The sequence below is a fragment of the Bos mutus genome, chromosome 29, assembly GCF_027580195.1.
Source record: "Bos mutus isolate GX-2022 chromosome 29, NWIPB_WYAK_1.1, whole genome shotgun sequence".
Classification (NCBI taxonomy): Eukaryota; Metazoa; Chordata; class Mammalia; order Artiodactyla; family Bovidae; genus Bos; species Bos mutus.
This window is the reverse complement of record NC_091645.1, coordinates 23,555,778-23,582,118: the sequence shown is the minus strand read 5'-3', so window position 1 is coordinate 23,582,118 and position 26,341 is coordinate 23,555,778. Positions and strand designations below refer to the sequence as shown.

Genomic DNA, 26,341 nt, shown 5'->3' with positions numbered 1-26,341 from the left:
TGGAAGGGGGTCACAGAGAAGCAGGAGGATTGGTCTTCTTGCTCACACTCCTAAAACAAAGTCCAGCCATTCTCTCCAGGAATGGTGTTGGAGAGGGTTCCAGAATAACTTCGGGAGAGGCCAAACCCTGACTGTGAAAGGAGAGTAGTAGGGTTTTTGACAAAACCATCGAGAAACTCACTCAAGGAAAAAAAAAAAAAAGGTTAGGAATTTCCCCTAAGTGGCAGCATCTGCCCTGCAGAACCGGAAGGCTTGCAAATAAAACTCCCCAATTCCCGACCGTGCTTCGCTCGGGCTCAGGGACACTTTTTCTGCCCCCTCCCTGGCCTTAGCGTCCTCTCCCTGAACCCCCAAAGCGGGTCCCCAGAGGGACCCAGAGGAGAGAGGAGACTGGAGGTACAGGTGGTGAGACGGAACTCAGCCATCATCCCCCTCCTCGCCCCTCCCCAACCAGTCACCTAAGCAAATCCGGAGTAACTGTCCTCCAGGGAGGAGCTGAGCACGCTAGTTGACTCCGTCTGGGTCGGGGTTCCCCCGGAGGCGGGGACGCGGGGCGGGGGGGAATCCACCCGCAAGGGCTCGGGGTTCTTCGTTTCGACCAAGATGAACTGTGGCAACTTCGGCAGCCCCCACCGCGGCGCCAAGGCAGAGACAGCAGCAGCGGCTCCGCCGGCTCTTCCGGGCTGGAGAGCATGAAGCTCAGGGAGGAGGGTGCCCTGCGCCTCCAGCTCCTCCCTTTTGGCCCCCGGGTCCCGGGACTCCAGCTCCAGTGCTCCGAGTGACAGAGGCTGCAGCGCCGATCGCCCGCGTCCTTGCCGCGGAGGAGGAGCCGTTGCCAGCGCCAGGCGCAACCTGCCGGAGTGGCCAAGCCCAGCGTTCCCGCCCCAGCGCGGAGGCGAGCGCCGCCGCAGCGGGGGCCGGGGTCCGGGCCGGGTGCCGCCGCCCGCGGTGGGGGCGGGCTGGGGGCGGGGCGGCCGGGCCGCCTTCCCAGGCGCGATCCCTGAGCACGGCACCCGGCGCAGCAGAACCACCTCCCTCGCCGCCCGCCAGCAAGTTTGGCGGCTCCGAGCCCGGCGCGTCTCGGCATCCAGGCGCATTTGTTTCTTCCTGGCTTCCACGCGCCCGGTTTGGCCGGGACCTTTGGGAGCGATGCCGAGGGATGTGATTTTAGTTGTGTGCTTCTGTGTGTGCACCGCCAGGACAGGTAAGCACGGCTGGGGCTGTCGGAGGGATGCGGGGAAACGGGCGAGCCCAGCCGCTGTGCCCAGCGCCCACCTTGGCGTGGGGAGGACCTGGAACAGAGCTTAGCGCCGGTCCGGGGAAGGGCGTGGATGGGTCCCTCGAATCTCTCTGCTCTGCTCCAGGTGAAAGGGTGAGAAGTAGGACTTACAGGCCGGTGGAAGATGCCCCCGAGGAGTAGCCCCCTGCCCCGAGGACGCGGCCTGGCGGGCACAGGGGTGAGGGGCGCGGCCGTTCAGGCACACCCTCCAGCTGTTAGCGACCGGCTTCCGGGTAGAAACCCACATAGTAGGGAGGGCCCGGGAAGCCCACCCCCAGGAACTTGACAGGTGCGGGGAAAACCGCGGTCCCTGCGCCCTGCTGGCCAGGGCAGGGGCGGCGGCTGGGAGGCGCACCCGCAGAGGGAGCGCTTCCGGCCGGCGGGCGGGCGCTGCTGGGGCGCGGGCGGGCGCTGCGCGGGGTGAGAGCTGCGGGCGAGGCTGGGATTCCGAGATCCCTTTTCTCGTCCCCTCCTGCCTCTCCCCGGGGAACTCTTGAAGTAGTTTTTTTTGCCACTCCCTTTCTCCCCCAGAGGGCAGGACAAATTCGAGGTAATTGGAGCTGTGGGGGCAATCCCAGGGAGATGCTCTTAAGCTCCAAACCTGTTTTCGCAGACTGTAGCTGCGTGTTGGGGTCGTGGAGGGGAGGTCAGGAAAACGGGCGTAATTTTCTGAAGTCCCCACTTCGTTCTGCCTCCAGGGAAGCAGTTGTGAGGACGTTAAGAGCACCTCCTTCTCTCAGCCCTCAGCCTGCATGTCCCCTGGGGGTTTGGAGACCCACTCTCAGCCGCCTTCTCTGGGGAGCTAGTAGTAGATTGGGGAAGGTGGCGGTGGATTGGACGAGGGAATTGGCAAAAATAGGACTCTCCACTGCTGGTGGGGGCGTCGCGAGTTTTTATTCCTACGCTAGCCACCCTCCTAACGTGCGGCAGACTTCGCACCCCAGAGTTGATGGGTAGTCATCCCCACTGCTTTCCCCCTCTTTTATCACTCTCATTTCTCCTCTCCAGAGGCATAGCCTCCTGCCCACGCTAGGCAGCAAGTTTATCGGTAGAGGGCTGGGAATGGGTGATCGGCCTGGGTGGGCTCAAAAGTTCCCTCCGCTCGCTCCCCAGGCGTCCCTCTTGGGCTGTTAGCAGCCCGCCTGAGGATTCAAGAGTTGGGTGTCCAGCAGCTTCCTGCTGGCCCTTTCCATCTTCCCCAGGACCGAGCAGGCGGCAGCTTTTCCTTTGCTTAATGAAAGAGCGGCGGGTGTGGACTTCTCCAGGGATAAAAAGAATCCCCATCCGTTTTCAGTCTACACCCGAGAGCTCCGCAGCCTGCCAAGATGCCATGACTCTGTCCAGCCTAGAATAAGCGCTTCTTGAGTTCCGGCCTATCTAGATGGGGTAGTCTTTTAAAGCCAAGAGCACACGAGAAAAAGCTTGCCCCCGGGAAGATCAGAGCAGTGGGGACAGTGCAGAGCGTGGGCGACCAGCCCTGCTAGTGGAGAATCTGGTGCTGGTGAGCATCTTACAGGGGAACCAAAGAGAGAAGCTAGGTGGGGTTGGGGTGGGGTGAGATATCCGTCATTTAATTTTCTCAAGTGCACATCGCTACGGAGTATGCCTGCGTCCTTTGTTCTCGTTACTCCTTTGAAAAGTCTGCCGAAAGTACCTTCCCCAGAAGTGGATTGTGGGTCCTGGGCGCGTTGCTTGTGGAGTTTCTTTAAGAACAAAATCTTTTCCCCTTCCCCACATTGAGCCCCTTTAAATCTTGTAAAAAATCGGTTGTAGGGAAGTTTCATTTCTGTATTTATTCATTCATTCAACTGAAGAGTTGAGCGCCTTGCTGGGTGCTAGGATTGCTTATGCAAAGAAGAACCGACTTGGTCTTTGACTTCCAGGAACTTACGGCTTAGCTCAGAACCTAGATAGAGACTGAAAAGCGTTTTTATTGTACAGCTTGACGGGGTAGATGGAAGAGAGATGGGACTATAGAAGTCTGTATTAAGGATATAGAGGAGAAATTGTAGAAATGAATTCTGGGGAGGGGTGGTAGATGGTCAGGGAAGCTTTAATCAGAAGGTAACATTTGAAAGTTGTGTCTTGAAGGATTTTTAGGGAGTTTTCCAGGTGGACGGAGTGGGGAAAGCATTCCAGACAAAGGGCACAGCTTGTCCAAAGGCAAGGAAGAATGGAAGGATCTGAGAATTGGTTGTGCAGTTGCTTAGGGAGCTTGGGTTTTCTGTGCCATTTGGTACTCGTTCAAAGAGTACCAAGAGGCTACACATTTCTACTACAAAAATTATCAGAAGAATCAGAGAGACATGGGGGAATTATATCTCAATTCTTTTACTTATAATTTCTTGCAACTTGGGGGATATGATCAGCAGTTTTCTCTTTGATTTTACCTGGGAACCATCATCCCTGTATCACACATCCATCCTCTGAAGTAGCTAAGGCTGGCTCTTAATTAGTTGATCGGGATCCAAACAGCCACTTGGAAAGTTTATTTGTCAAGTGGGACAATTGTTGTCTGGGCTGTTAACAGCCCAAGATGAAATAAACACGTGGTTCACTGAGTGAACTGCTCAGATATCACTGCTTTTAATGGAAATGAATAGATGGTATCGGGCACATTTTAATTAAAGCAGCACTGCAGTGCAGTAGCAGTTACATATGAAAAGATCTAATGATAGGTGTCACAGGAAGCTGCTTAAATTACCTCATTGTTCAGAGAACTTGTTTTAAAGAGTAAAGTGGAGTTAAGATAGGTGTTGTTCTGGTTATTTCTGGGTGAAAAATTCTGAGATTTCCAGGTACATCACTAATAATGGAAATTTAGCAGGCTACGATGCTTTCCAGGTATCTTGGTGGTAGAGAATCTGTCTCTGGAGGAGGTAATAGCAAGCTATTCCAGTATTCTTGCCTGGAGAATTTCATGGACAGAGGAGTCTGGTGGGCTACAGTCCATAGGGCCACGAAGAGTTGGACACAAGTGAGTGACTGAGCACGCATGCACACACACAGAAGGCCACGGTAACAGCAGTAATAACACGTCAGGTCCATGAGTTTTCTCCAATGACCTGGAAGTGCGCATAATACAAAACTCAATGATTACTGCCCCGTGGCTTTCCAGTTTGTTGTGGTCACCAGGGCAGTGGGTAGAGGGAGCTCCTGGGGCTGAGTGAATGCTTTTTGCTGCCACCTGCTGGGAAGGAGAGCTTTTTAAAGTACCTCCCAGGCTATTATTAACTGAGTTGAAAGGTAAAGCTATGAACAGAAGCCCCTGGCCTCCAGTAATCAAGTGAAATATTGGCTGACTTGGAACAGGCACAGAGGATGCTTCTGGGATATTAAGAAACTTTGTAGGAGTTCAGAGGCCCAAATCCGATCAAATGATTGTGAAATCCTGCTGGTAAATGAGATCTTAGAGCATCTCTCCAGTGAGGTTTGTCATGCATGGAGCTGGGGAAAACAGCTGCCTTCATGGATGGTGAGCCGGATTAGGTTTGAAGTGAGCCAGATCCAGGAGGATTTGCTTGGGAGCTTAGGTCCGGGACCCTGGAGGTGGATTGAGTGGGTTTTGGACCTGAATACTCCCTGGGTTGGGCTGAAGAGTGGCCAGCAGCAGCAGCAGGTGTCCTGGGAGATTAGAGTGGAGATTCTGAATCTCAGAGTCAGACCTTGAGTGCCTCTGTGAGATTGACTTGCTGCCTTCCAGGTTTAAAAAAAAATTTTTTCCCCCCAGAGGCTCTTTTTATCCTACTTAATTTCAATACCCAGCTTTAGCCATTTATAGAGCAGTTATGACCAAAGTAAAAAACTTATAATAGAATTTCCCTGGAAAGGGCAGGAGCTCCATGCTTGGACAAGAAGCAGAAACATTAAAATAAAAAATATATCTTTATGGAGCCAACTTTCTCATACTATATAAGGTTCAGGTGAAGCCATGCAAATGCTGCCTTATTAATAGATTTTCTGATTCCTTAGGCAATGGGCAAAGCAGTTTTACTCATCCTGCTATTGGCATAAGGTATTTTCATCTCGAAGGGAACCACTTAGAGAAAAGAATATTGTATCTGGAAGGCTAATTGATTTCTCTTGTTCTGTTTTTTTGGGGATGTTTTTATAATAAGAGCAATACAGTTATCTTGAAACCAGGGAAGCCCCTTCATTTGTGGGCTCTAGGGGAAGAGGTCAGTATATTGGGTTGGCCAAAAAGTTTGTTCTGGTTTTTCCAAAAGATAATGCAGAAAAACCTGAACATACTTTTTGACCAACCCTATAGATTCATTATATGGGTTTCACAAAGCGCAGCCAGAGTGAGAATCCCTTCTATTCATCTGAGCATGTGGAGGGGTTGGGAAAATGGGAACCATCTGTACCTTTTGTATAAGTCCAGCGAAGTTGTGGACCAAGGAGATGGAATGGTCTGGAGGGCTGGTCCTATGAAAGACAGATGCAGCAGGCCCTAGCTGGGCACCAAATATGTGGTAGGAGTATTCATACAGTTATCACTGAAACCTCATGAGGCTGGAAGGCTGGTATTGAAAGTGAAGTGAAAGTCACTCAGTCGTGTTTGACTCTTTGTGACCCATGACCCATACAGTCCATGGAATTCTCCAGGCCAGAATACTGGCGTGGCTAGCTGTTCCCTTCTCCAGGAGATCTTCCCAACCCAGGGATCGAACCCAGGTCTCCTACATTGCAGGCAGATTTTTTACCAGCTGAGCCACCAGGAAAGTCCGGGAGGCTGGTATAATCACCCCCATTTTATGGCTGAGATTAGTGAAGCTCTGAGAATTGAAGCAATTTTTTCCCCCTCAAGGGCACAGAGTTATTAGTGGGAAGAGACCAGGACTGAAAGTGGTCCTTAGTTGAGTGTTCCAAATTGAGGGTGCTATGTTCTCACATGGAGATGGGGATCCAAGGGCACCATTGGGGTGTTCTGCCAGTTCTACAGAACCTGGGTGCCTTTTAGGCTCGTCTAGTTGCAGGGCTCCAAGTTTGGCCTGCATTGGTCACTTATTTTCACAATAATATTGCCTAATAAGTCACCAGAAACTAAAAATAGCATTTATTTTGGTCCATGTATCTGTTGCCTGGTTTGATGATTGGCTGGGCATCATCCCAAACCCAAGTAAGGTGTCTGTCCCAAGTGTCTGAATCTCCCTGGACCAATGGCCCCACTGGACCATGCTCTTCTCATGGTGATGCAGAGGTACAAGGGAACAGGCTCCACCACACAGGCTTATTCAAGTCTTTGCTTGTATCATGTTGCTAATATTGTTACTGAGTCCAAGCTCACTGCTCGTCGCATGGCAGGCCAATCAATCAGGAGATGAGGCATCGAGGCAAGCAATAATGACTTTTCTTGGAAAGCTGGCAGACCAAGAAGATGGCCGACTAATGTCTCAAAATAACCATCTTATCAGGGTCTGGATGCCAGTTTCTTTTATAGAACATGTTGTAGTCATTGTGCTGGTTGGAAAAGAATTTCTAGACATGAGACAGAATGAGAGGAAATTAAAGTCTATTAGAGTGGGAGACGCCATTAGAATAGAGGGCCAGCTCAAGGGACAGCCTACTGCTTTTGTGGGCTCGTAGCCAATTTTTATAGCCTCAAAACAGAAAATTCCTACCAGAATGATGCATTAGGTGATTGGTTAGGGTGCTCTAGGGTGGGTAATAGGGTGGTTATTTTACCTAATATGGGGTCAGGGAACTGTGTTTAGATCTAGAGGCTCATGGCAATAATTGCTATGGGGCATGATCAGGTCCAGAGATTTTTATCCTGTGACCTTGGTACAGGGCTCCACGGAACACAGAGTAGAGGAGGTGAGGAAGTAAAGTAAAAAGGCCATTCATCTTGCAAATATCTCAGAATGACCAGCCTTGGGAAAGGGGTGTGTCAATTTGCTTTTTCTTGCAGCCATTCACACTTGCAGCTAGTGGGTGGACAGGGTCATGATGTTTCCCTGAACAAAAGCACTCTGGTTTAGCATTCAGGTAGAGGGACAGGCTTCCCTGAGGCAAGCCGTTATGTATAGACAGTATTCTTTTATTGAAAAAAGCAACAGGGAGCAAAGGTTAAAGTAAAAGAAGCAGAGCCAACATATAGTCAGATTTTATTCTTTCTTGTAACTACATCCTAATGAATCAAACAAGTTACTTGACCAGGCTCAAACTCAAGGGATGGGAAGTTTATTCCCACTCTAAGGATCTCCACTGCTGCTGCTGCTAAGTCACTTCAGTCGTGTCCGACTCTGTGCGACCCCATAGACGGCAGCCCACCAGGCTCCTCCATCCCTGGGATTCTCCAGGCAAGAACACTGGAGTGAGTTGCCATTTCTTTCTCCAATGCATGAAAGTGAGAAGTGAAAGTGAAGTCACTCAGTCGTGTCCAACTCTTAGCGACCCATGGACTACAGCCCACCAGGCTCCTCCATCCATGGGATTTTCCAGGCAAGAGTACTAGAGTGGGGTGCCACTGCCTTCTCCAAGGATCTCCACAGCCATATAGCAAAAAGTGTGGATATGGGAAGGGTAAAGATTTGAAGCCAAGAATTCAGTCAACCATATCCCTTTTAAAAAATTTCCTTGGCTTGAATTGGGATTCCCTCATAGCTCAATTGGTAAAGAATCCGCCTGCAATGCAGGAGACCCTGGTTTGATTCCTGGGCCAGGAAGACCCACTGGACAAGGGAAAGGCTACCTGCTCCAGCATTCTTGGGCTTCCCTGGTAACTCAGCTGGTAAAGAATTTGCCTGCAATACGTGAGACCTGGGTTGGATCCCTGGGTTGGGAAGATTCCCTGGAGAAGGGAAAGGCTACCCAGTCCAGTATTCTGGCCTGCAGAATTCCCTGGACTGTATGGTCCATGGGGTTGCAAAGAGTTGGACATGACCGAGCAACCTTCACTTTCTTTGGCTTGAATTCCATCCAGTCCTCTCATGGTATTCCCCAGATATGCACATTGTCTGAGATCACTGTACCCAAAGCAGTGATCATGCATCCACTTTTTGGTTAATTCTGAGGGTCCTAAATTCAGGGTGTGACATACACAAGGCCTTGTGCAAGGCACCGAGACTATAGGAATGCTTCCTTCGTATTGTGTCCAGCTAAGGGCTCATTCCCCAAACTGCCTTCCAACTTCCTGGCTAGAGCTAGACCAGCATAGAGGTCCTCTGAGATCACTCTTAATCTCTGCCGTATAGGTATAGAGCACTATAGGTTAAACTGAAATATTAATTTCTTTTCTTCCTTTCCAAGATGATCATTGAATTGCTGATATCTGTTTGCTTGGAGAAAAGCATCACCAGTCTCAGTGAGAGGCATCCAGTGCTGTGACATTGATAGATGCCCATTGGCTTGGTGCTTCTTTGCACAGAGTAGGTAGTTGGTCAGTCATCAGTCTTTGTGAATTGAGTCTGTGTCAGACAGGTAGGATGTACTGATGTAAATCAGAGCACATCCCACTCTTCCCCCCTTAACACACACCTGAAAGCCCTCTAATGATTGTTGTTTAGTTGCCAAGTCGTGTCTGACTCTTTTTGTGATCCCATGGACTGTAGCCCACCAGGCTCATCTGTCCATGAGATTTCCAAGGCAAGAACACTAGAGTGAGTTGCCGTTTCCATCTCCAGGGGATCTTCCTGACCCAGGGATCAATCCTGCACCTCCTGCATTGGATTCTTTACCACTGAACCACCAGGGAAGCCTCATCTCTAATGATGCCCCATTGCAGTTAGAATGCTCTCTCTCCTTGCTGCAGTTCACAAGGCAGTTCCTGCTCAGGGGCCCTACTTTCTACTGCTGTCCCCCGGCCCACTCTGCTCTGGACACAGCAGCCTTTTGTGTGTTTCCTGAACATGCCAAGCTTGTTTCTGGTTTGCATTTGCTGTTCTCTCAATAAATAGAAAGCTTCCCCCCACCCCAGATCTTCCCTTCTGGAATGATCGCCAGCCCCTATTGTCATTAAGGTTTCTGCTCAGAGGAACCTTCCTCTACCATCCTTTTTAAAGCCTCCATGCAAGCTGCTTTCTATTTCATAACTCTTATTTTCTCATAGCTTTTATTTTCTTTGTGGCATTTATTGCCATCTTGGGCTTCCCTGGTGACTCAGACGGTAAAGAATCCGCCTGCAATCTGGGAGACCCAGGTTCAATTCCTAGGTTGGGAAGATCCCTTGGAGGAGGGCATGGCAACCCATTCCAGTATTCTTGCCTGGAGAATCCCCTTGGACAGAGGAGCCTGGCAGGCTACGGTCCATGGGGTCACAAAGAGTCAGACACGAATAAGCACAAACAAAAGCACATTGCCATCTCAAATTATCTTATTTACCTATTTGCTTACTTGCCCTCTCTTCACCTGCTGCCTTAGGAATGTGTGCTCAGGGAGGCCAGCTCCAGTGCCTTGCAGTGAGTGCAGTGTGTTTGTTACAACGAAAGCACTCAGTCACATTTGTTGAAAAACTACTGCATTCAACACACGGGTGAATGAATGACTTAATAAATGAGTTGTCTTTGGGTAAACTGGTCTCGCATTTGGCTGCATTTGGAAGGGGAAGACTTAAACCTTCAGTTTAGAGGACAAGGGGAAGCCTGACAAAAACTGAGAAGATGGCTCTGTGCACTGTGCTTCTCATTTAACCCTTTGTCCACCTTGGGGATGACAGGCTTTGGCTCCCAAGACCCTTCCCTGAGCCACCTTCCATTGATGGAAGCCTAGATTGCTGCAGGAGTCTTTGTCTCCTAACAGGAAAAGAGTGAGAAGCGTGGAGATTTCCTTCTGCAGGTCTATGGGGAAAGGGGTGAGGTTGGGAGGACGGATGAGGTTGTCACAGGGTGTGATGTCCTGAATGAAATGCACTCGGTCTCTCTGGGACAAGTTCTCCAAATCTTGCTTCAGTGACTACGTTACCACCAGACAATCATTGACAGCTGTTGCTGATTAAAACGTCTCCAACTGTGCAATCAGAATTGCACTATTGAGATGCTAAGTGTAGACAGACACAGGCTTTAGGAATGGCTTAAACAGAATCCCTTGGAGTGATTGCTAGCCTTATTAATATATATATAACTGGAAGCCACTTTGCAGGCATGAGCGAATCATTCTACAGAGCACCATGTAGATGGGAGACAGGTTCGAGGATTTGCCTTTATCAGACCAGATGATGGAGGCTCAGGGCCCTGTTTCTCTGTGCCCTGTAATTCTCCAACAAGAGTTGTCAGGGAGTCTACCTTTTCAGTGATCCCCTTGAAATGTACACCCGTGGTTCTGGGGATTCCCTTTCCTGGCCAGTACCTCTGTCACCCCTGTCCAGCAGGGACAGCATCCCATTTCCTTCCTCTTTATCCCATGTGTGGGTGCCTGATTAACAGTGCTCTGCAGAGGTGTTTCCTGGTGATGGTGGTGCCAGTAGTCATTACTGCCTCAGTCTGAACAGGAAGATCAGGGCCACAGTCCAGTACCCATTGTCCCTAAATTGAAAAAAGTGCAGAAACCCAAAAGATAACTTACTTGACAGCAAAACCTACCCTGAGCTGAACTCCTTTGGTGGCAAAACTTGACTTAAACTGATATGAGGCTGTGTATAGTCTTTACTTGTACCAATTAGAAGGAAACACCATACTTTTTGCTTTAGAAATACTGTGTTTGGTTATGGGGTGCTGATGTAGACTTTGTTGAAGGTGTTACATAAAATGAGTATATGGGCCAAATTAGCTTTCCAACAGATGATCCATTCTGAGTTATGAAATATATTTGGCCCTGAGGGTTTTGCATAGGGATTATCTGTAGTGGGGATGGGAAAGGGACGAAGAAACCATCGTATCAGTGGGATGATGGAGCAAGGAGTTGCCTTCCTTTTCCATTTAGGAAAAGAGCAACTCCAAGCACTCATCACTGGCTTCTTTGTAGTCCCTGCCACTCCTGTCCTCTGCCACTTCTGTTCTATGTAGTTTCGAGCAAGTCTGCATTTTCAGACAAGATGGCTCTCTGTTCCTTTTCAGTGGTGGGCTTTGGGCTGGATCCGGACCTTCAGTTGGATATCATCACTGAGCTCGACCTTGTGAACACCACCCTTGGGGTCACGCAGGTGTCCGGACTGCACAACACCAGCAAAGCATTTTTATTTCAAGGTAAAGGTGTCTCTCTCCTTTGCATGGGGTCAGGACTTGGGGAGGAACTTGGGATCTGCCTGGGGCATGTTCCTCTGGAGTGTTATTTGTTGGGTGATCATCTCTGTTACTTCTCCTATGTTATCGCCGTGAGGAATGTCCAGAGATGCTGAGGGTGCTTAGATATTTGAGGGGTGTTCTGAGGGTGTAAGGAGGGCAGTAGTGGTCATGGTGATTGAACATTTGGCTTGGCAGTGATATATATCCCAGGGGATTTTGGTGAGGGATCTGAAGTAGAATGAATTTGTAAAGTCCTTGAAAGCCACTGACCAGTCATGTTTTTTCCACAGGATATTTTTTCTACCGTTATCCATATGTTTACCCATATCTATTAGTGCATCTATTCCTATTCTTCTATCTACATCTCTCATTCATCAGGGGACCACGCACACAGAGGATATTTTATGGCTGCAGTGTCTTAGGGGTACAGCTTAGTTGGTTCTGCCTGCTATAAATCTGACTACAATTCGTTAAAGTGTTCAACAAGCATGCATCAGGGCATTATAGTGCACTTCGTAAAAGCCTGGCCCTGGAGCCTGACTGCTTAGGATCAGATGCCAACCCTATCGTTTACTGACTTTGCAGCGTTGGACAATTCCTTAGCCTGACTCTGCCTCTGTCCTCATCTGAAATGCATCATGGGACTATTACAATGCATCATGGGACTATTACAGTGATTGAGGAATGAATCCAGTAGAGTGGTTCAAACAGTGCCTGATAACATAGTAAATCCCCTGGAAGTACTAGCTCTTATTATGGAACCCCTACTGTGTACCACGCACCATGCTAATACTAGGATTATTAATAAGAGTAAATAAATAGAGTGAGGGAAACAGTCATTATGCAAGTAATTATTGACTTCCACTGGCTATACTTATCTTGAGGGAGATGTATAGGTTGCCAAATAAGAGTATACAGGGAGATCTGATTTAATGGGTGTGGGGAGATGGTAGTGGTCAGGGAAAGGCTGCCCTGAAAAAGTGATGGGTCAGCAGAAGTGTGGAAAATGAATAGAAAGCCTGGTGTAGGAAGAGGTGGGGGCTCAGAACATTCTGGGCAGTAATGATATGTTATGAAGGTCTTAAGGCAGAAACCAACAGAAAGACATTTAACATGGCTAAAAGGTGGTGAACGGCTGGAGAGGTAGGCAGGGACTAGGTCACACTGGGCCCTGTAGGCAGAACTGACATTTAGCTGATGTCCGTGGGCTTGGTGTGCTGATGCTTTATGGCCGGTGTCTGTTCTGATAGGTGGGGGGCCATGTACTTGTTAACTATTGCAAATATTACCCAGGCGCTTGTTAGTTTTCTGCTTTACTCTCAGATCAGTGGGGGCCTTTGATGAGTTGAAGCAGGGGAGTGATCTGATCAGATATAGCAGTCAGGCAGCTGGGATATTCCTATACAAAAATGCCTGGCGGGCTTCTTTGAACCAAGCCTTTTGTGAAGATAACAAAAGGATTATTTTAGAATGACTGAACCAACATTATGGGATGATATATATATCCTGTGCAGAGAACTTCAGTCTTGTTAATAAAATACAGCACATCTACAGATCCTGTATAGTAATATATAACAGGGCTACAGGTATGTTAATTTCCACTCACTCTAGGAATCAGTGAAGCAAATAGATTGGGCATGCTTAAGAGCAGACAGACTGGGTTAGTTTTCTCTTTGCGTTGTGCAAGATCTGTTCACTTACTATTGAGAGACCATCCCACTCTTGGTTTGAGAGGTGCTGCTGACACTTTGTCAACAGAGTTGTTATGGAAGCCTGGCTCATCTCTACACTTCATGAAAGCAATAGTCTTTCTATCTAAATACCCCTACATCCCTACGGCCAAGTATTGTGCGTGGTACATAGTAGGTGATGAAGAAACATTTTGAACTGCATTAAAATTTCCTCTGTCCAATGTGCTCTTTGAAAGGCTTGCTGCCTGCTTTATACACTAGTCTAGTCATTTACTCATTTATTTATTCCCTAGGCTAGATCTCTGCTCTCTAATTTGTGTGTTCTCCGCTTCTGGGATGTCTACCATGCTCCAACAACAGGGAGAGATTTTCAGCTTCTTTGGTGGGAAGAATAACTGTATCATGGGAGTTTGACTGAGGAGGGCTTTCACTAATCAGGGCCCTTGTGATTGCATTACTTGGATAATCCAGGGTAATCTCTCCATCTCAGGATCTGTAATCTGTAAAGTCCATTTGGAATGTAAGGTAACATATTTCATGTATTTTGGCAATCAGGACATTGACATTTTCAGGGAACTATTATTCTTTTTACCACAATGTCTGCCCACTGGCCCCTCCAAATTCATGTCTACTTCACATGAAGAATAAATTAACCCCATCCCAGTATCTCCCAAGGTCTTAATCCATTATAACATCAGCTCAAAGTCTAAAATCTCATCCACTCATCAGTTGAAAAATTTCTAGTCTCACTGTCTAATCTAAATCAGATATGAGTGGGACTCTGAGTATTTGCTGTTTTGGAGCAAAATTTTTCTTTATCTGTGGATCTGTGAAACTAGAAAAAACTAATCTGCTTCCAAAATATAATAGTGTGACAGGTATAGGATTCCAGTTATAGAAGTTTCTGTCCAAAAGGGAAAAGTGGAAAGAAGAAAGGGGTCACTGGTCCCAAGAAAATTTGAAATCCAGTAGGACAAACCCCACTGGGTATTAGGGCCTGAGGGTCATCCTCTGTGGTCCTTGGCTCTGCCTTCTAAGTTTATGACTTGTTTCTATGAATCATTCTTTTTCATGAAAAGTAGCATATATTTGTAGTTTGATAGGTTTTTTTTTTTTTTTAATTTACGTTTAAATATTTGGCTGTACCCAGTTGTGGCATGGAAGATCTGGTTCTCTGACCAGGGTTTGAACCTGGGCCCCCAGCATTGGGAGCATGGAGTCTTAGCCACTGGACCACCAAAGGAGTCCCTATAGTTGAATAGTTTTATCAACCTATGTCTTGCCTATAGAATCTGGGGAGTCCATGAGCCTTATTTCATCATCTTCCTGTTCCCTTCAGTCCTAGGTGGCAGTGTTTCTCTGGTATAACATTCTCAAAAACTTGGAGGGTTTCCTGTCCATGAGACAAAAGGCTCCTTTACAGATCTTTCCAAGAAATTCCATCTCTGTTATATTTCTGACTTCTACTGTGATGACTGAGGGGATCCCTGAATTACAATTCTGATCTCTTCAAAGCACCCTCTGGTTGATTGAATATTCTGACCGTTTTGATCTTTCAAAAGTACTAGCAAAAAGTGGTTCAGCCACATCCTTGGCTTCCTTCCAGAGCAGACTTTCCTGACAGTGAATTTCCTAATTTTATTGTTTTTTCAATCTGGGTAGGCTGGGAATTTTCTATACGATCAATCCTGGTTACTTTTTGCTAAACGGCTCTTCGCTTAATCTTTTTCCTCTCACTTTTTTCTGTATGCAACAAAGAGAAACCAGGCTGCACCTTCAACACCAGAAATCAGAAGTGAAAAATAGACTTTTAAGGGCTAAAATCAATGTGCTGACAGAGCTGTGTTCCTTGTATGGCCACTATAGGCTAATCAGTTTATTGTTTTTCCAGCTTCCAGCAGCTGCTACATTCTTTAACTTGTGGATACATCGCTTCAACCCTCTGCTTCTGTTTCACATTTCTTTTTTTCTGTTTCTGTCACATTTTCTTCTCTTGTACTGACTCTTCTGCTCCTTTTTTTCCCCTCTTACAAGGACCCTTGTGGGTCCTTTTCCCTATATTGGGCCCACCTGGATAATCTAGGATAATTTCTTCATTTTAAGGTTCATAACTCTGTCACATTTACAAAGGTTTATGCTGTGTAAAGTAATATATTTATAGGTTTTGGGGATTAAGATGTAGAGATCTTTTGAGGGTAGGGATTTAATTTTGTCTGCCATAGGATGACTACTCACTGCTGGGCAGAAATATGGGCAATAGGATATTTCCAGAATACTCCAGATAAGTCCTTTCTAGTGCATCATTGTCCAACAGAAATATAAGTAAGTGAGTCATATCTTTGATTTCAGTTTTTGTAGTAGCCATATGAAACATGTAAAAATCAAGTGAAATTGATTTTAGCTATACATTTATTTAACCCAACACATGAAAAATATTATCATTTCAACATATTGTCAATACAAAAAATTGTTAATGAGATATTTCACATTTTTTCCAAAGTAAAAAATCTCATCTATAATTTATAGTTACAGTATACAGATTTGGCAAGTTATTCCGTACATAATTTTAAGTATCATTAAAAAATTTAACAGCTTTGTTAAAATGTAGTTGGGTTATAATAAACTGTACATATTCAAACTGTACAGTTTGTTAATTTTGATATGTGAAAACACCAGTGAAACGATCATCACAATCAAGATAATGAACATAGCTATCACCCCCAAAGTTTCCTCTTTTTAAAATAATCCCTCCTTTCTGTATTTCAGCCTCTACCCTCAGGTAACTACTAATCTGCTTTCTGTCAATATACAGTAGTTTGCATTTTCTAGAAAGTTTATTTGAAAAAGTGCTGCACTCAATATGCCAGCAACTTTGGAAAACTCAGCAGTGGCCACAGGACTGGAAAAGGTCAGTGTTCATTCCAATCCCAAAGAAAGGCAATGCCAAAGAATGCTCAAACTACCGCACAATTGCACTCATCTCACATGCTAGTAAAGTAATGCTCAAAATTCTCCAAGCCAGGCTTCAGCAATATGTGAACCGTGAACTTCCTGATGTTCAAGCTGGTTTTAGAAAAGGCAGAGGAACCAGAGATCAAATTGCCAACATCCGCTGGATCATCAAAAAAGCAAGAGAGTTCCAGAAAAACATCTATTTCTGCTTTATTGACTATGCCAAAGCCTTTGACTGTGTGGATCACAATAAACTGTGGAAAATTCTGAAAGAGATGGGAATACCATACTACCTGACCTGCCTCTTGAGAAACCTGTATGCAGGTCAGGAAGCAACAGTTAGACCTGGACATGGAACAACAGGCTGGTTCCAAATAGGAAAAGGAGTACGTCAAGGCTGTATATTGTCACCCTGTTTATTTAACTTATATGCAGAGTACATCATGAGAAACGCTGGACTGGAAGAAGCACAAGCTGGAGTCAAGATTGCCAGGAGAAATATCAATAACCTCAGATATGCAGATGACACCACCCTTATGGCAGAAAGTGAAGAGGAACTCAAAAACCTCTTGATGAAAGTGAAAGTGGAGAGTGAAAAAGTTGGCTTAAAACTCAACATTCAAAAATGAAGATCATGGCATCCGGTCCCACCACTTCATGGGAAATAGATGGGGAAACAGTGGAAACAGTGTCAGACTTTATTTTTTTGGGCTCCAAAATCACTGCTGATGGTGACTGCAGCCATGAAATTAAAAGACGCTTACTCCTTGGAAGGAAAGTTATGATCAACCTAGATAGAGACATTACTTTGCCAACAAAGGTTCGTCTAGTCAAGGCTATGGTTTTTCCTGTGGTAATGTATGGATGTGAGAGTTGGACTGTGAAGAAGGCTGAGCACTGAAGAATTGATGCTTTTGAACTGTGGTGTTGGAGAAGACTCTTGAGAGTCCCTTGGACTGCAAGGAGATCCAACCAGTCCATTCTGAAGGAGATCAGCCCTGGGATTTCTTTGGAAGGAATGATGCTAAAGCTGAAACTCCAGTACTTTGGCCACCTCATGCAAAGAATTGACTCGTTGGAAAAGACTCTGATGCTGGGAGGGATTGGGGGCAGGAGGAGAAGAGGATGACAGAGGATAAGATGGCTGGATGGCATCACTGACTCAATGGACGTGAGTCTCAGTGAACTCCAGGAGTTGATGATGGACAGGGAGGCCTGGCGTGCTGTGATTCATGGGGTCGCAGAGTCGGACACGACTGAGTGACTGATCTGATCTGATACAGTGTCTACTCATTTTGGGAGGATCTAAATTCTTTCATGGGTCATAGTTATTTCAAGACTAGTAATAACATGTAAAGTGCTTTTCTTATAGCCAGGATATATAGAAGGGTCTTTTTTTTTTTTTTAAACCAGAATGTCAATCTCTGTTCATCAAGGTTAGTTAGGCCATTTATATTAATATGATTATTGATATGTGGTTTAGTTGCTAAGTCGTGTCTGACTCTTGGGATCCAATGGACTGTAGCCTGCCAGGCTCCTCTGTCCATTGGATTTTCCAGGCAAGAATACTGGAGTGGGTTGCCATTTCCTTCTCCAGGGGATCTTCCCGACCCAGGGATTGAACCCGGGTCTGCTGCATTGCAGGCAGATTCTTTACCAACTGAGCTACAAGTGAAGTTCGATTATTGACATGGTCATACTTAAATCTATGTTTTTGTTATTTGTTTTCTACTTGTCTATTCTTTATTTCTCCCCTCGCCTCTTCTGGCTTCTTTTAGAGTAATTGAAAATTTCTTATGATTTCTTTTTTAATCTCCTTTCTTGGTTCACTCTTTGTTTCACTATTTTATGTTGTCTTAGGGTTTATAGTATACATCTTTAATGATGAGAGTGTACCTTCAGGTGATACAACTTCATGTGTACAATAAGAATATTTTGATAGTATACTTCCCTCCCCTGACACTGTACTACTGTTGTTCTACATTTTACCTTATGTTATAAACTCCATTCTACATTGTTGTTATTTTTATTAGTCAATTATCTTTTGAACATATTTAGATAATAAGAAAATCAATCACATATTAACTCACACATTTAGTTACTATTTCCTGTGTTCTTCAGTCTCTTGCATGGATTCTTATTTCAATCTGGTTTCATTTTTATCCTGTCTAAAGGACTTTGTTCAACATTTCTTATAGTGCAGGTAATTAATTCTTTCAGGTTTTGTATGTCTGAAGTCTTGATTTTTTTAAAACCCTTTTTGCTGGGTGTAGAATCTTGGGTTGGCAGTTTTATTTCTTTCAGTCCTTTAAAGATGTTGATCCACTATCGTCTCACTTGTACTGTTTCCAATGAGAAAACTGTCATCATCCTATCTTTATTCCTCTGTAGGTAATGTAACTATGCTCCTTGCTTTGAAGACTTTCTCTTATCACTAACTTTAAGCAATTTGATAATGATGTACGTTGGTCTGATTTTCTTCATATTTCTTGTGTGTGGGATCTGTTGAAATTCATCACATTTAGGAAAAAAAATGACCTTTATATCTTCAAATATGTTTTCTGTTTCTTTCTCTTTACTTTTGGGACTCCAATTATGTGTATGTTAAGCTGCTTAAAGTTGTTCCATAGCTCACTGACATTCTGTTCATTTCAAAAGTTCTTCTGCTCTTTTCTCTCTATGTATCATTTTTGGTAGTTCCTATTACTCTGCCTTTAAGAACTGTTCTTCTGTATCGGCTGCTCTTAGTATAATTCTATTTTTTTTTATGTCATGTGTTGTAATTTCATCTCCATAAGTTCAGTTTGACTCTTTAAAAAATTTTCCATTCTTTATCCAACTCTTTGAATAGATGGAATGCAGTTATCATCAGTCCTGGGATGATTCTGATTAATTTTTCTCACTACTGCTTCCTTGTATCCTAGGTAATTTTTGATTAATGCCAGACATTGTAAATTTTGCCTTGTTTAGTATTTGATAAATCTTTTTGCATTTTAATAAATATTCTTGAATTTTATTCTAGGACACAGTTATTAAAAAATGATTTTATTCTTTTGGATCCATTTTTTTTTTGACTGAGAGAGAGTTGATGTGCAATATTAGGTAAGTTTTGGGTGTACAGTGTAGTCCTTCAATAATTTTGAAGGTTATGGATCCTACTTTTAAGATTTGTTAGATGACTCAGAGCAGTGCTAGTGAATAGTTTAGAACGAATTATTTTCCATCACTGAGGTAAGACCTTCTGGGTGCCCCATGAATCATGGGGTTTTCCAGTTCTAGCGGTGAGAGTAGGTACTGTTCTCTGCCTTATGTGTGTGCTGGGCACTGTTTCCTTTGGGTGGTTTTTCTCTGTCCTTGGGTACTTTTCTTGCATGCGTGCATTGATCAGTAGTCTGTTGAGAGAGTTCTATATTTTTCTCTCTGCTGTTTGTCTCTCACATATGCTGTCCTGTGAAATCTAGGTGCCTTGGTTTCCCCACACTCAGCTTCTTCATCTCAATGCAGGGAGACTCCTGGGCTTTGCCTGCATTTCTTCTTCCTGTGACACAGCTTGGAAACTCAGCGGTAAGCTTGTGTGACTGTAGGATTCGTCTCTTTTGTTTTTCATCTCTCAAGGGTCACTGTCCTTCATTGACTGATGCCCAGTGTCTGCTGTTTCATTGAATATTCATTTAAAATGTAAATTCAAACTAATTCAAATTTCATAAAATTAAACATTCATTTTCTCCACCACACTCATCATATTTCAAGTGCTCAATTGCCATATGTGGCTTGGGGTTGCTATATTGGACAGTGCAGGTCTAGAGAGGCTCAGGGATTTTAGTATTTTACCATAGTTCAGTTAATATGATCAAATCAAGAAGCCCTTCTTTCAAGTTTAATATGTAAGTAACAAACTACTTAAGCTCTCTACCTCAAAGTATCTCCCTTTGCTCAATGATAAACTGGTGTAATAATAGTACTTACTATATATGATTATAGTGAGAATGAAATATACTAATACACATAGAGCATTAGAACTGTACTTGGTACATGGTAAGCTCTTGTTAAATGTTAGTGCATGCATTTGTAAGTAATAGGGTATAACTTTGGTCTTCTTATGTGTATTATCTGTCTGGTGTGTTATGAATGTCAATTTTTAACCTGCAGAGATAAGTTGGGATAGTGAGAAAAGCAGAGGATTGTGTAGAGGATAGATTAGGTCTCAGCACTTTCTATGTATAAATTTATTTTACCTCACCAATGCATAAAGGAAGTATTATCATTCATAAATGGATGTACCTTGAGTCAGTACTTAGGGGGATCAGTGGATATGTCTTTTAATGTCTTCTAGCCTCAGTTTCCTCATCTGAAAATGGGATTGATTATATAAATTAAATAATAATATATGAGAAAGTATTTTGAAGACTATAAAGCATAGCTGATGCTGCCCAAGTGGGAGTTAAGCCAGAGCCACAGAGACGTGGAAATATGGTGGCCGGAGCTGGGGGCACCGCCCTGGTCGTCCAGGGGCTGCAGTTTGTTCTGTTCCCCTCCGCCACCCACTCCTTTTCCCATGAGCTGGAAGTGGGATTCCCCACTGACTGAGACAGGTTGTCTTGCGGAAATGAAAAACAAAAGCTCTTATATATAGAATGGATAAACAATCACGTCCTACTGTATAGCATAGGGAACTGTATTCAGTATCCTGTAATAAACCATAATGGAAAAGAATATGAAAAAGAATATATATATATAACTGGGTCACTCTACTGTATACCAGAAGCCAAGATAATGTTGTAAATCAATCATACTTCAAAAAAATAAAAAAAAAGAAAAAAGAGAAATATATAAAGTAAAAAAAAATTTCTTCTTCTCTTCCTTCCTTTATTTTTATTTTTTCTTCTATTTCACTATCCTAAGTCCAACTCTGAATTGATGTGTATTGAGGGAATGAAAGCCTTCATGTCAATGCTGCTGCTGCTGCTACTGCTAAATCACTTCAGTTGTGTCCGACTCTGTGCAACACCATAGACGGCAGCCCACCAGGCTCCCCCGTCCTTGGGATTCTCCAGGCAAGAACACCGGAGTGGGTTGCCATTTCCTTCTCCAATGCATGAAAGTGAAAAGTGAAAGTGAAGTCCCTCAGTCATGTCTGACTCTTAGCGACCCCATGGATTGCAGCCTACCAGGCTCCTCCATCCATGGGATTTTTCAGGCAAGAGTACTGGAGTGGGGTGCCATTGCCTTCTCCGCATGTCGGTGCTAGCCTCTTAATAATAATACTGATAAATTTAAGTAGAAAGCTTAGTTAACTGGAAGCACTCCTATCCATACCAGCTCCAAAGCCTCATAGGATTTATTTTGTGGCTACTCAGCTTTTTAAGCTTATCTTTGTCACTGCTGTCCTTGTAGAATGCAAAGACTTGAGTGAGTAAGATTTTTATTGTCTTTTTACCAGAAACAAATCATATTTTAATAGATAAGGATTGGGGCTAGGGGCAGGGAGAATGAATGGCTATGTGTAAGACTGTCATTGATCTTCTCTAGGCTGAAAAACATCCTGAATGCCAGCATTCGAGTTTCAAAAATCATTCTAGAATACCTTTGCTTTGCTTTGAGTAGGACTGAGAGAAGCTCTGATTGAGTTTGAGACTGTACTTCCCCCTGACTGACAGCATCTTAGTGTTGAGTAGTTGGGGGATGTGTCTGTGTATTGGTGTTTCACTTATAAAAGAGAATTAGAATATGCATGAGTGCAGATTCTTTAATGTGTTAGTTTTTTTTTTTTTTCCCCCCTGTCAGGAAAGTGCTACCTTGTAGGAATTTTACTTTTAGGAGGATTTCTGAGGAAAAAGTGGTATCTTATTTTATGTGACAAGAAAGAACAAAGGCTGATAAGAGATACTTTGAGGAAAAGACTGAGGCTTTTAGGACATATTTGCAGTCTAGGCTTTGAACTAGATGTTGAGGAAGACACAGAGGAATAAGCATAGATCCTGGCTGCAATGAGCATACTCTCTAGAAGGCAAGCACAGCATGTCATCAGACATTCTAATGCAGAGGACAAGAGAACTTGCAGTGGGGTGTGGATAAAGTGTGTTGAAGAGAGAAATGTCCTCTTACTGCCTCATTTGGGGAAGGCTCCCTGGGGGAACGTGGTACCTGAACCAGACCTCAAAAGATGGTTAGGAAGTAGCTATGTGTTTTCAGTTTCGTAGAAGTACTACCTGTGTGTAATCGTTTTTATAAGATGTGCTTGAAGTTTGAGCCATAGCTCTTAATACTTAGAAAATTTGAGTAAGATGAAGTTACCCAAAGGGTTGGTTTAATGCTGATCTTCTAAATTTCCTGCACCCACTGTTGCCCAAGTCTAAATTGTTTTTTCTGTTGATTGGATGCTCCTAGTCGCTAATTACCTCTGGGAACATTTACAAGTGAACTTCACTTTGAGTGGAATGATTTAGTATAACTTTGCATTTAATCAGTTAGTGGAGTGATTCAATTCACATACTAACATCTCCCAAATACAGGTATTTTTGCTTTTGCCAAAAAACAAAAAACCCTAAAGTAAGCTGTGGAAGTGGGGTGGGTTTTCAAATTCCTCTCTGGGGCAAATTAACACCTGCACTGGCATATCCTGGAAAATCATTCAATGGCTCTGTGAATAAATGGATATCATAGAGCAAATAAATTCTGTATTTATTTCCCAAATCTGCATATTTCTAACATCTGCACTAAAATCTATTTTCTCACTCACGCTTCTTTTCGTATCAAATTATACCTTAAGGAAGGAGATGGAGAGAGACAGCAGAGAATGTAAAAAGATAAGAAATCTTTTAGAAACTATTAAGTATAAAAGCCAATTCTGTGATAACAAATTGATCTTGGGCCAATTACCTTTTGGAATTTGCTTCTTCTTTGGTCATTTTGAGGAATGATGGTAGTGTCTATGATACAAGATATTTTCAAGGGTTAATTTATATAATACAAATTTATTGTAAGCCATAAGAAGAAATGGAAATGTTAGTCAATATTACTATTGAGTATTTATTCAGGAAATATACTTTTTAAAATTAGTTAAATATTTAGTGGGTATCTGCTAGGTATTAGATGGGCTTCCCTGGTGACTCAGTGGTAAAGAACCTGCCTGCTAAGCAGAAGACACAGGTTTGTCCCTTGGATTGGGAAGATCCCTTGGAGAAGGAAATGGCAACCCACTGCAGTATTCTTGCCTGGGAAATCCCATGGACAGAGGATCCTGGTGAGTTACAGTCCACAGGGTTGCAAGAGTCAGACAAGACTTAACAACGGTAGCAGCAGCAACAGCAGGAACTGTGTAGTAGGCATTCTTTCAAACACGAGGAATGCAGCAGTGAGCAAATCAGACCTAGAGAGTTCCAGTAACTGACATGAGCTGTAGCGACATAGGATTTGAATTCAGGAGTCTACACATGCAGAGTTTGTATCTTAGCCCCAGACATGTGGCTGTTTTTCCCTACCTCATGATGATGGGAAAGAAAAAATAAATGCAATATGATTGAGATCTCATTTCTTAGAAGAGACACCGAAGAATAATTTGCCAACATATCTTTCAGCAGGTATTTTAAATCACCCAGGACAGATGGTTATTTTGTAAGTTAATGAATTTCATTTAATAGAATTTTTAATAATTCCTTCACTTGGAAGGTTCTACTGACTATCTGGAGATGACTACCTGGTAATCTGTTTGGCTGCCTGAAGAGAACATGCAAAAATACCAGAATTAACCATGAAGCTACACTTTATTCTGTGGCTTTTTGGCCAGGGCTTTCTTGAGAAAGCATTTTGGGGGAATTAGCTGTGCCTTGATTGCCGTGCCCTTTGATGAATGCTGTGATTCTTACTTGGGGTTTATTTTAACATATTGGGTCCAAATTGTTTTCTGTGGGAACAGATCTCCAAAATTAGAATGTAAATCAGTGGAGAAAATATGATTCAATATGCAAATATTTTATTTAAATACAAATTTTCATGGATGAAGCCAGTGTATGAAGTGAAGCCAAGATGTTTTGATAAGCTAGGCTGGCTCAGCCCTCATGCTTACAGCCTGTGAAAAATAAGGGCACACACACCATCTGGCGACATGGGGCCGCAGAGCACACGTGGGACCTTGAGGCTGGGGACCCAGGGTCTAGCTTGGCTCTTTCACTGTTGACTCCCTTAACTCCTCTGGGCCTCAGGTCTTTAAAGTCGTAGAATATTAGTTTGAAAAGGAATTATTTTGCAAAAGAAAAGAAAACTATGGATAAGCACAAAGCAAGAATGCAGTAGCTGCTTCCTTGAATCAGCAAATGTTAATATTTTGTGTATTGCTTAGAATGTTAAAAACATTACAGACTAAGCTGAAGTCCCTGTATTCCCCTCCCTGTTCCATTCCTCTTCTCAGCTTCCTAAAGGCCATCAGTACCGTGGTTGATGAATATGTCCATTTGCATATGTATCAGTGTGTATGTGTGTGCACACTTGTATATTACCACATTTGTGCTTTTGTATGTGTCAGTATACAAAATACGCAACACAGAGGGCATATGTGTAGGGGCTAAATGTACAGTCTTTGGAGCCAGATGGCCTAGATTCAAATCCCAGATCTGACTTAAAAAAAAAAAATTATGTGGCTGTGCTGGGTCTTAGTCGTGCACAAGATCTTCAGTCTTCATCGTGGCCTGTGGAATCTTTAGTTACAGCATCTAAACACTTAGTTTCGGCATGTGGAATCCAGTTCCCTGATGAGGGATTGAACCCGGCACCCCTGCATTGGGAGTGTGGAGTCTTAGCCAAGACCACCAGGAAAGTGCCCAGATCTGACTCTTACTAGCTGTGTCACCTTGGGGGAAATTCTTTAACTTCTCTGTGCCTCATTTTGCCCATGTGTAATATGGGGATAATAAAGCATCTATAGATGCTTTATTGTTCTGTGGATTGACTTGACTCATGTAATGTGTTAGAATATTATTGGGCATATAGTAAACATTTGTAAGTGTTAGTAGTTGTTGCTTTGTGTGGTTTAAGACATTATCTAAATGGCATCGCACAGCATGGATCTTTCCGAAACTGACTTTACTCACCATTATTCTCTTGAGGACATACGGATCTAGTTCATTAGTTCGAACTGGTACATAACCCCATAGTGTGTTCATTAACTTGCCTATTGATGGAAACTTGGCTTGATTCAGATTTCTGACAGATAATACTTCGTGGTACATCTTCGTGCATGCTTCCTTGCCCATGGTTCTTAAATTCTTGAAATACATATCTCACTGTAGAGAAGATGTATTAAGGGAATCCATGCTGCTGCTGCTAAGTCGCTTCAGTCGCATCCGACTCTGTGCGACCCCATAGATGGCAGCCCACCAGGCTCTCCGTCCCTGGGATTCTCCAGGCAAGAACACTGGAGTGGGTTGCCATTTCTTTCTCCAGTGCATGAAAGTGAAAAGTGAAAGTGAAGTCGCTCAGTCGTGTCCGACTCCTAGCGACCCCATGGACTGCAGCCTACCAGGCCCCTCCGTCCATGGGATTTTCTAGGCAAGAGTACTGGAGTGGGTTGCCATTGCCTTCTCCGAGGGAATCCATAATTATCCAATAATCCATTAGTTCAGTCCTGTGGTTGGTTGCCTAGTGATGGAAATAGCATTACATTGTGAGGCAACTTTTATTATTTTTGGAGTACTCTGTTAGAAATAATTTAGAGGAAGACAGGTTTACTTTAATACAATGCCCTTCCATTGATCCTGTCTAAATCACTGTAGTCACTTTGGCCACCTTTTGGTTCCTTGACTACCCCAAGATTTTTCCTGACCAGTGCTATCATTCCTGCTTGCCTTTTGCCTGGAAGACCTCCTTATATCCGCACTTTTTTTTTTCTGGCTCTTACGGTTAAATGTCACTTCCTCAAGGAGGCCTTCCCTGACCGTCTTAGCTTTGAGGGGCCCCCATGTTATCAATCACCACTTCCTGGTGTTTAGTCCTTCAGCGTGGTCTCATAAGTTGAAAGTATGTATATATATATGTATAGTTTCCTGTATATGTTTTTCTCCTCCAGTAGATCATAGGTAACTCCATGACTCTTCTTGTTTCGTTTTCCATCCGAAATCAATTATCTAGCATAATACTTGGCACTTAGAGTTGGTACTTAGGAAGAGTTGTTCAGGTGATGAATAAAGAAATGATTTTTTAAAATGTTTTCTAATTGTGGTAAAAGTCACATAATATAAAACATACTATTTTAACCATTTTTA

General features: G+C 43.8%; 1 protein-coding gene across 2 annotated transcripts in view; it reads left to right on the top strand.

The window, feature by feature from the left end:
* Positions 1 to 1,026: 1,026 nt before the first annotated feature.
* The window catches only part of NELL1 (neural EGFL like 1), a 1,049,219-nt gene continuing 1,023,904 nt past the window's right edge, over positions 1,027 to 26,341 (top strand). For both annotated transcript variants that reach the window (XM_070364999.1, XM_070364998.1), the window contains exons 1-2: positions 1,027 to 1,204; positions 11,275 to 11,403. In XM_070364999.1, the coding sequence (XP_070221100.1) occupies positions 1,150 to 1,204; positions 11,275 to 11,403 (184 nt within the window). In that variant the 5' untranslated portion in view covers positions 1,027 to 1,149. The remainder of the gene's footprint in view (positions 1,205 to 11,274; positions 11,404 to 26,341) is intronic.